The sequence below is a fragment of the Octopus sinensis genome, linkage group LG11 (genome assembly GCF_006345805.1).
Source record: "Octopus sinensis linkage group LG11, ASM634580v1, whole genome shotgun sequence".
In the NCBI taxonomy this organism is placed as follows: Eukaryota; Metazoa; Mollusca; class Cephalopoda; order Octopoda; family Octopodidae; genus Octopus; species Octopus sinensis.
The window spans coordinates 71,397,312-71,409,147 of NC_043007.1; the positions used below are offsets into that span (position 1 = coordinate 71,397,312).

Consider the following 11,836-nt stretch of genomic DNA (forward strand, 5'->3'; position numbering starts at 1 on the left):
CGTATATGGAAGATGTAGAGGCTTCATAAAAACTACGAAGACATATGCGCAAACTCAAAACAAAACAAAAAAAGAACAGAACAAGCAACACAAGAACAACTTTAACTCATACTCAAGCCAGTACGGAACGTAAAGACCTATGTAACAAAGAAAAACGTTTCGGCATTGCGGATGTGTGTTTCGCAACGAAGCAAGAAGCAAGACGCCGTTCCACAGTGCCACTAAAAGTGAAGATATACTTGTGCCGACGTACTTTGGTCGGCGTGTAACAAAAATAACAATTGGGGAAATGAATATATGCTGGCTGGTGACGATAGTCCTCCTAGACATAGAGGACACCGCCACAATACTGGAGGTACACAAGTTGCACTAACAAAATTGGCCGGGTCAGGGGGTGGAGCTCTTAATCCAAGTGGAACAAGAGAGCATAGAGCTTATCCCCGACTCGTTCAGTCCGGCGAGGTGACACAAGACTATACATGACCGTAGAGGGCAGGAGGCCGAGGTGTTACCTCTGTGGTGATAAGAACCACCTCAAGGTCTCTTCCCCAGAAAGATAGGGGAGGAACGGCCAGCACTACTACCAACACAAGTGTCAGTGTCACCTCCAGCGCAACAACAGCAACAGTAGGTGCAGCAGCAGCAGAGACCAGCGGTCGATGCACCAAGGGCAGCTCTGGCACCATCACCACCACCAGCAGCAGCAATAGCGATACTGCCTCCAGCCGTCACTGAGTTTTCAATACCAAAAACCAGGGGAACCACCAGCAACAAATGACCCCCCTACACACACACACAAGTTGAGGACCCACAAAACAACACCACTTTCACCAGCACTACCACCTCAAACACATACAAAAACACAAATTACTCCACACAGACTCCACAAGCACTACCAGCCTCACTGCCTTAAACACAGACAATATATATTGTTACACACTTAAAGAACAACACAGACACCACAATGGAAGATTTTGTCTTCCCAACACAATGCACCACTACAACACATACAAATTCTAAAAACTACACAGCACACATGCAACATTAAAAACAAATTTTCCTGAGGCTGTTAGGTCGTTTCCAAAAACTTTTTCGAAAAGACTCTACAAAATCCTTCTCGTGGAAACACCCACACCAAGGAACAAGGGGGTCGGTCACTTCACCGAACAACAGCAGTAAGTAGCGCTCACCTCCATTAATATTTTTCAGCATGGTCGTGCTCAAAATTGGTTGCATATATGCCTGGGAAACAAGGTCACCTTTTAAACGACCTGAGGTCTCTTAGTGTAGACGTAGCAGCCATTAGTGAAACCAGACTTTCTGCCCGCTTGCCTTCATGTCCCTCTTAGCTGGATACGAGATCTACCTATCTCCGTGTCTCAGTGCCTTCAGACTAGTGGTTGCCTATGCTCCGACAGGAGCAGGGCGACCGGATTACTTCAAGTGTCTGGAGGTTTTCCTGGGAACGTCTCGAACTTTAGTGTTAGTAGGGGATTGGAACACTGTCTTAGGTGGACGTTTGGATTGCGTGTATTTATCTGATAAGAGAAGCGGGTGCACAAGCCTCAAAAACCTGCTCAGACGTTTTCAGCTGTCTGATAGCTACCGACTAGGCTACCTGAATGTGCCAATGTGGACCTAGACAAATCGCATCGGGTCATCTAGATCGTATTTAGATAGAGTTTTCTGTAGGCCAAAGGATAAGGATAGTATAGGTTGTCCACATTTTCACATGATCGGTTACGCAGATCACAAATTCGTGATCTGTACGGTCAGCCTAGATAGGCTTCGTAGACAGGACCCCAGTTACTGGAAGCTGAACACGTCGTTAGCGGCGTGCCAAGCTTACAGAGACCGGATTAGCGTTGACGGATCAATCATCAACAACAACTGGTGGTTTTCTCTTAAAAGAGCAATTATAGTAGAATCCATTAAGATTAGTGAAGCTTTAGCGGTAGAAATAGAATAGAGGGAGATTTAGTTAGAAAGTTAGATGAGTCACTTAGGAAAGGCATCGCAACCGACATGTTGGCAGCGAGGTTGGCCCTCAACCAATTTTTCGACATCAAACACGAAGGCTGTGTTGTTAGAGTTAAGCGGGGACGGAATGAAAGCCGCTCGACGGGCCCGAGTGGCGGAGGCAAAACGTGGCAACAAAGTCACCATTCGATCTTTGGTGGACTAGAACGGGTGCGAGATGTCTGAACCGAAGCAGATCTGTGCGGCCTTTCAGCTGCATTTTGCTCGACTGTTCGGGGCGAGTGGTGGGACAGCCTGGACAGCCTGCCGCGACTCTCGAAGAGCGAGGCGGAGTGCTGCGAAAATCCGATAACAGCTGCGAAAATATAGGAAGCGATGAAGGTCCGCGTAAAAAGCAGATCGCCGGGTTTGGATGGTCTGCCCTACGAACTTTATATTTCTATGTCAGACTTGTTTGCGGGCTTCTTAGCAGACGTCTACTGCAACTGGCAACAGAATAGGAGAATTTCCATTTTTGTTTGTCGAGTGGCATGATAGGGGGGCATGATAGAGAAGTTCAGGTCCATCACTCCGCTTGATGCAGAGTTGAAGATTTTGGCCAAGGTGTTAGCCAAGAGGTTGGCACTTGTCGTGGACAAGCTGATTGGCGATTCGACAAAATGCGCCATTCTAACTAGGACTATTCAAGACGACCTTCCACCTCATACGCCACATCATAGAGAGGATGAATAACAAAACTGGTATGGGAGGGGCTCTGATCAATTTAGATCAATCTAAAGCCTTCGATAGGATCGACCATCAATACTTGGCAGCTGTTCTCGCGGCAGCCGGTTTCAGTCCAGTTTTCCGCAGTTGGATCGCTGCTTTGTACAGCGGTATCTGCTCAGTAGTTCGAGTGAGTGGTCACCTGTCAGAACCACTGAGCATCTTGCACTCGGCCCGTCAAAGGTGCCCTCTCTCCTCCTTTCTGTATGTACTGACTCTTGAGTCACTTCTGCGGAAGCTGGAGACATTGAGGGCGTCCCGCATGATCTAGAAAGTGGGAGAAGCGTGTCTGCTTATGCCGATAATGTCACTATCGAGTCACAGGCACATAAACCTGATTAGCGACACACTAAAAGAATATAAAGCGGTGACAAGAGCAAAAATTAACGCAGAAAAATCAGTGGACTTGAAACTCGGCACCTGGAGAGGCAAGTCCATGCCGTCCAACAACGTTGTAGAGCGCTGGACAGACGGTCTAGTTATATTGCTCGGAATTTGGTTTGGTCCAGAAATCTAGGTTGAGAAAAACTGGGATGATGTAACAAACAGGGTGGCGAATCTCACCCAGAAATGGGCCGATAGGAAGCTGTCCCTGAAAGGTCGAGCCAAGCTGACGAATGCGTACATCGAATCCGTCATATATTACCGCTTGACCGTCGTCCCTTGTCCTTTATGTCCGCTTTTTGTGGAGGGATTGATTTCCGCTGGTAACGTTCTCCATCTGCCGTCAACAGCCGCTGAACTGGGGCCTAGACATGCTGTGGTTGTTGATACGCAGACATGCGCTCAGGCAGCGATATCTCCAGTGTTTCCCTGACGGTGAGTAGGTGTGATCACCCTTTGTTAGACTCGCTCTACCACAGCTCGTTTCTTTGACTGAACAGCAATCCTAGATTAAGCGTAAATCAAGGAAGGGTACTTGACACCTCGAGTGCCATCAAGCGATCATAGCTCCCTGCAACTTTTCATCTGTGCACTCTCCATTTATTTCTTTATAGAATCTCTTCTGATCTACTCTGAATAACCTATTCTGCTGGTAACCCTTTATTCTTTGGTCATATCTTACCATAAATGTTTGATTCCATCATCTTCAAATACCCCTAGGTATTTGTAGCGCTCTGCTGGTTCTAACACCTTCATGACATTCTGCTGGTCAAGATTAACGTTGGATGTTTCTGTCATTTTTCCTTTGATAAAGGTAGCTTTTGCACATTTATTGAGGCCAAATTGCATCCAGATGTCATCAATGAATTGTTTAACAATTGTTAGTAAGCCCTGTAGTTGTTGGTAATTTTTTGCAAAGAGCTTTAAGTCATCCATATAAAAGTGATGATTTATATTTTTATCAAACATTTTATAGCCATATTGAGCAATTTCGAGAGAGGTATTAAGGCTAGAAAAAAGAGGAGTGGTGATAGAGAGTCACTCTGGAAAATGACACATGAAATTCATACATCTCCAGCATTGATAGATTCATTGTCACTGTTCAAAGTCAGTGTGGTTCTCTATGATCTCATACTCCCAGACAAGAAGTTTCGCAGAGAAGGTGCTATTTAATACATTTCCAAACGTTTCTTAATCCAGCTATGTGGTAGACTATCAAAAGCTTTTTTATAGTCTACCCTGTTTTTGTGTCGTTTGAGACAATCTTCCAAGATCATCTTATTGATGAGTAGCTGATCTTGCTGCGTGTATACTCTGCGATGACATCCCTCACGCCGGACTTCTTTCTCATGATCTCGCTACTGATGTGCTCTCTCAACGAGATACCAAGTAGTGAAACATGGTATATATATATATATATATATATATATATAATATATATATATATATATATATATGTCCGTATATTCACGGGAACTTCCTTTAAGAAACGCCTTTCCAAACATAGATCCTGTCCTTCAGGGTCCCGAATAGGAGATACGTAACATCGCTGGCTAGCCATAACTGGAAACTGAAGGAAGATGGAATTCCATACTCGATATCATGGAAAATCCTCCACCGTCCGAGTCTGTACATAAATGAAACGAAATGATGCAAGCTATGCGTAGCCTAACGCATGAAAATCCTGGAAAACTTGCACGTACTAGGGACCATACTGAACTCCAGATTGGAGATTTTCGGGCCGTGCTTGCATTTCAGGAGATTCCTGTTAGCGTAGTGGCAACAGCATAATGGCGATAATAACGGTATTAGCGATAATTACACCACACCAGGAAATTGATTGCTGATGAGAGTGGGAGATAACACCCTATGTTTTACCCTCATATCCGACAGGTGGCATAGCTGAAGGAGGACGACACAGTCGGAAACCGATGACCAACACCAAAAGATGATAATCCCCATTGTTTATATCTATATCGTTTCCCCCTCCATATTATAAAGAGGCTATAAGCCAACAGGTCTTATGGTCTGAAGATACGCCATAAAGGTACCCTTTATGGCGCGAAACCGGCCTTCAGTAATAAACATAGACTGCTCTACTTCTTAGAGAGTGCTTTTTCTCCGGATTTATGTTTCCTAAAAAAACGATATATACATTTATTTTATTTATTTGTGCAGCTGAAAATGGCACTGCATGTATATTGATGTAATGATTGCATTGTTGAATTGAATGGAGTCGCTTGAAACAGTCGTACTTGATATCCTGTTGCTTTTTTTGATATATATATATATATATATATATATCAGAATTCTACTTTAAACAAGGTGAAATATTTAAGATCAAATCAAATTTCACCAGAGCGACGGAAAATCTTATCTATGCTATTACATGTTTAGGGTATGGTAATAATTACATTAGCCAAACAGGAATATCACTGCGTCGAAGACCCACTCTCCACAAAGAACAAATCCGACACCCACAATACAGACAGATACAGGTTAGTGAACACATAGAAAGGTGTGCTAGAAATCTTAATCCTAATTTCCTAATTTTCCCCTCCTATCAATGTTCACAGAACACTTCAGTACAACAAAGAATGAATAAAGAGGCAACTTTCATCAATAGATATCTTCCACAACTCAATATGAACACATAGCATAATACAGAACGCTACTAACCTTTCAATTAATACCACTAACCCCCATACATCCCATACACCATTCAGATTACTGATTTATATCTTCCCTACTTGCACCAAATCCAGAACTACTTACCTCCCTTACACACAATCGTTTTACTCAGGGACTAGTAGACCTGACACCGTTCATTAATCGGTACGCATTCAAAGGAATGATTAGTAAATTCACGAAACCGGTATGCTTTGAAATCTCTTTAACAATTCACAATAATGACTTATATCTATCGTTACTTTTCATAAAAAGCGTTTACTTTTTTGATTTCCAATGTGCATTTTCGCTTATTTTTCTTCTTACTTTCCCTTACATTTCGACGTGTAGTTTCTATTTTCTTTTTGTAACATATTTCTATTATAAATCTATGTTTATATCTATATCTATCTATCTATTTATCTATATCTATCTATCTATCTATCTATCTATCTATCTATCTATCTATCTATCTATCTATCTATCTATCTATCTATCTATCTATCTATCTATCTATCTATCTATCTATCTATCTAACAATCTATCTATCTATCTATCTATCTATCTATCTACCTATCTGTCTGTCTGTCTATCTGTCTGTCTGTCTATCTATCTATCTATCTATCTATCTATCTATCTATATATATATATATATTATATATATATATATATATATATATATATATACATACATATATACTTACATACATACACACACCTATGTATAACAGCACGCCTTTAGGCACACGGGCGTCTCTGTAGGTATTTACGAGTGTTTATGTGTTTATGAGTGTTTAAGTGTTCTGTGTGCGCACGCAGTTGGTGTGTGTGTGTGATTGTATCTACGTTGTATTTCCGTTGGGGCGTAGTTGTATGTACTGTGTTGTAGGTGGGTAAGCCAGTTGTACTAACACCTTGTATATCTGCAGAGAGAACATCACCATTTTATCCTTACTAAATTGGACGACAAGATTCTAACAGTCAGCAAAATTTCTCGTCACCTATCTTCTTTTTTTCCTTTAATGGTGACAATTATTTTCGCTCTTTTCTCTATCTGTCTTTCTTCCCTTCTCTCTTTTTTTCTTCTTCATACTCTTCAAATCTAAAGACACACTCTTGTATATTCATATTGGGTCTAACTCTATGCTTATCGCTTATCGGTTTTCTTGGCATACATCTTCACATTTTTGATTTTTAATTTTTATTGTATTTTCTACTACTGGCTTCACTTTCCATCTCCACTCACTACTGTGGTGGAGTTGGCATGGGAACTCTGAGCGGCAGTGTAACATTCATTTCATTAAGATCATCTCAGCCAGATGATTAATTACATTCAGTATTACTCGTTGCAAAACTATTACATTAAGGGGCTCAACTAGATAAGAAACATGCAGCATGCGTTTTACCTGTTTCACTGTCTCAATTTGGATATATGCATGTATGTATACATATATATATATGTCTGTATGTACACACACGCACACACACATACATTAGGAGAGTGAGACTGAGACTGAGAAAGAGAAAGAGAGAGAGAGAGAGAGATTTGTATAAGTCTGCAAACATTACAAATGTAGTACATCAGTAAAATAAAAGAGGATAATTCTGAAATTTGAAAGATGGTATTCTTTAATGTAACAATTAAGATTCAAATTATGTTTGTTTTCATTTTCCATTTGTATTTTCAATTAAATATTAAAAAAGGGAAAATTGCTGTCATCTGCAAAAGCAAGCAATTATGAAATCTCCATTGATTAAATTGTAAATTATTGGACATATTAATTATTCCTGAAATCATTAGTTAAAAATCTGATTACATTTTTTTATCACAAATCAACTCGTGAAATAAATCATCTAGAAATGTCTCTCCATCAAAATCTGGATCACAGCGATAATTAACACGTATACTAACATCCTGTAAATTTTCAGTAGATTCTGAAGATAATTTGACAAAGAAATTATGTCCTTCAGGCCTTCCCAAATTCAGTTCTGATGTGCCTTCAGCTAATAATGTAACTGAATCTGAACCATCTCCCTCTGCTAGCATATTATTCGTTGATACCTTAATACGAACTTTGCCACACATACTAGTGGCAGTAATTGTAATATTCCCAGCCCAGCTTGGATAAACAAAATAAAAGACTGGGTTTGTTTTAACTGACACTGTAATACCTGAGACTGTTTTGTTAAATGGCAATCCTCGAATATATTTCTCTACATCACATGGTTTAATTCCCACAAGTTCATAGGCTTTAATAAAGGGGGTTAGATCTTTCCCAAGATCATAGGCAACTTTCAACGTATCACAAGCTCCGGAAGTGAAATTTGAGAGAGGATGCCAATATATTTCATTGGCAATAAGGAAAACTCGATAAGCTTCCTTGATATCCATTTTTAATTCGTGTACAATGTAGTAAAAAATAAAATTATAAATCCCACTTCCATGATGAGGATCCGTGTTTTCAGTGAAGTTATCTACATGACTTATAGATATATTGTCCAAGGATGGGTCTGCCATAAATCTCAATGCTTCCTCATTTTTCATGAGGTTGAAGCCAATAAACCAGTCATTCCCACTTGCATAAGCTTCAGTGACCTCTCCAGTCATATCAGAAAAAGCCTCATTCATAGATCCAGACTGATCAAAGTAAAGCAATCTAGAGTGTTGTTGTGTGAAGCCATGGGCAAGTTCATGCCCGATAATATCAGCAACTGTAAAAGGATAAAAGTTTTTATAGCCATCACCAAATGTGCAATATTTCCCATCCCAATATGCGTTAGCAAAATATACTCCAAAGTGAACACGCAATATAGCTTGTTCGTTTAGTATTGAAGTATTATACCATTCCTGAAACATTTGAGATACTACACTGCCGTAATAGAAAGCATCAAGTGCTGGAGATATCGCTGCATTGACACTATCATTAAAACCAACGTCACAAAGATAATACATAGGATCTGTATTATTAGAGACTTCATTAAAACTGTTTTTCATGTCTATGACCTTCACATAATTATTTTCCAGGAAGCACATTTCACCAATTTGAGTTACAAAAGCTTTGTGATTTTTCTCACTAAATTTGTATATTCCTGATTTTTCATTACCGCCGGAACCAGTCAATACTCTGGAAATTGTATCTAAATTGTTATATTTCAACAGTATTTCTCCAGTGTTACCATCAATGACAAATGTAGGCCGTTTAATAACTATTTCATTTTCTATTCTATAATTAATATAGTATGTTAATCGAGGTTTGTCATTTTCATCCATGAAAATCATAATTTCATATTCTGGTTCGATACTATTTGCGTAAATCTCATCTCCCTCTGCTTTAAAAGCAATATCAAAGACATCTGATTTGGAAAGCTTTGGTTTTACATTTGTAATATCATCTTCAATTCCTTGAATAAATGTTCCTGTTGCATCACCAGTCAAATGTCCATCTTTATCTTCTGTAACAGTTAATGAAGCATCAAAAACAGGAACACCTAAGAACTTCTCTTGTAAGCGTAAAACTTCTGTGCCTTCAACTGTTTTGATACGGTTTGACTCTTCAACTTCTTCATACTCCTTCAAACCAAGAAGATCTCTGACTGTTACTTCAGCTTTATCTAAATGACGCCGCTGAAACGGAGCTGAGGGATGATAAATCATCCTCCTTGCTCTTTCATGGGCATCAACACGATAAGCTGCATCAGATGTCTTTATCAGTAACAAACCTAAAAAAAAAAGAAAACATTACAATTATTAATAACAGAACCATCAGAATTTTTTTTAAAAAAAGACTAATTTTTTAACAATACATACAAACATAGTGACGGAACAACAAAGAATTAAATTATTTAACAATTCAAATTAATAGAAATATGAGCTTATAATATAATATATATTGCCCAATAAAAAAAAATTACATCAGTCTAACCTATTTTAGTGCGAATAAATTCATCCAAAGAGATATTCAGTTTGTTCATGCAGTTAATTTAATATTTGATGAAATAGGGAGGTGATTTGTTACAAGGAGTGATTAGTTTTAAGCGAATGGAAGCGAGTGTTCTTTTAGTAAAACAACGATCAGTATCTGGAAACTACAAGTTAACTAAGGTCTGCACATCGGTTATGTATTATTTCAACAGAACATAAAAGTGAACAATTCCAAACACATTACAAATGTTTTCTATAAAGATTCTATTGTAACTCATTTACATGTGTACACCACGGCATAAATAATAAATGGCACTTGATGCATAAAGTGAGTTAAGTTTTATATTCTGTTCCCAAGAAATTCACTTCCCGAGCCATTGATCTCAACAAAGGTATGTAAGATTTATGTCAGTAAATCCATTATTCCTAGCAATGACATCTTTCTCTTAGATTTCTAAAGTCATTCTTCCCTGTATCCACAGGTAAGTTAAATTACTGTGACACCTTTTTCTGCGACGAATTTGTATGTTCAGCTATCAGCCCAGGCTCCACTAATCGTCAGAGTATCGAAAATCAGACGACAGAGTGATAAACAATTGTATTGTGAACGTCATTACTGTACAACTGTTTCTGCAGTAAGATGATGTAGACTCATAGTTGAGTTCCTGCGAAACAAACACCTCATTGCTTCATCAGAGCCTGAAATATGAAGTGAAATTTATTTGGGAAGAAACATCTACATTTATGCATATACATCCAAAAGCATTAGCAGTGAGAAGATAAACACATGTGTGAAAGGAATGACATTCAAGGCCCCACTCCCTTGAAATAACATTAATGTTAAGGCTTTATAAGGAAAGGTACACATAGATGCAAAGAAACTGTAATTAGATCTATCAGTGAAAATATGTGTATACATTATCACATGAAAAGTATACCCACACACCCAGATCTATATACATATACATACAAATATATGGATACAAATATTCATACATTGGGTTGGTAAAAAAGTTCGTTGCGTTCTTCAATAGGTGATATGTTTTATCACGTGACAGAAAATGACTAGTATATTTTCTAGAAAAGTGGATCTCAACGCATTTTGCTGTTTTAAATTTGTGCGGATTATTTACTTCTACTGTTCTTACGATAAAATTGAAAAAGAAAGAGCATGAAATTCATATTCCTCATTTAACGCTCTTTCGTTTCCGGGGAGGCAAAAACGCTGGATAAACAGCAAAGAAGATATGCGCTGTTTACGGGGATGGTGTTATATCTGAAACTACTCTCTGTAAGTCGTTCGCTAGGTTTATAACCAAAAATTTTGACCTGGAAATCGTGAACTTTCTGGCAGGCCTACAGTCGTTGATAATGAACAAATTGAGACTTTTATGAAAATACAATAACCTATGTTACACAGTACGAGACATCGCAGAGATTATCCACGTATCTCATGCGAGCGTTATAAAATATTTAAAAACACTTGGTTATATGAATTGCTACGATGTTTGGGTGCCTCAAAGCTTAACAGAAAAATATTTAATCGAGCGCATTTCCATCTACGGTTCTCTAATCTGAGGAAACAAAATTGATACATTTTGGAAAAGAGTAGTCACGTGTGATGAGAAATGGATTATTTACAACAACATAAAACGAAAGAGGTCCTGGTGAAAACGAGATGAACCACCTTCAATTTCTCCAAAACTGGTCTGTATCCGAAGAAGGTGATGCTCTGTATCTGGTGGGATTGGAAGGGTACTGTGTATTATAAGCTACTTCCACAAAATCAGACGTTAAATTCAGACTATTATTGTTCCCAATTAGACTGTTTAAAGGTGGCAATTGATGAAAAACGTTCAGAATTGGCCAACCAAAAGGGACAACGCTAGACCACACGTTTCTTTGGAGACCAGGCAGAAATTGGTGCAGTTTGGGTTGGATGTCCTGCCCTACACATCGTACTTACCTGACCTTGCACCTTCGGATTATCATTTATAATAGCCACTTAGACCAGTCATTGACCCAGGAAAATGCTAAGCTCTGGGAGGATGGGATCATGATGCTGCTTCAAAGATGACGAAAAGTAGTGGAACAAATTGGCAAGTATGTGGTTGAGTA

At 38.9% G+C, this 11,836-nt stretch overlaps 1 protein-coding gene across 1 annotated transcript in view; it reads right to left on the bottom strand.

The window, feature by feature from the left end:
• Window positions 1-7,426: 7,426 nt before the first annotated feature.
• LOC115217688 (neutral protease-like) overlaps window positions 7,427-11,836 on the bottom strand; it is a 7,412-nt gene continuing 3,002 nt past the window's right edge. Inside the window, exon 2 of the mRNA XM_029787440.2 lies at window positions 7,427-9,516. Coding sequence (XP_029643300.1) covers window positions 7,610-9,516 — 1,907 coding nt within the window. The 3' untranslated portion in view covers window positions 7,427-7,609. The remainder of the gene's footprint in view (window positions 9,517-11,836) is intronic.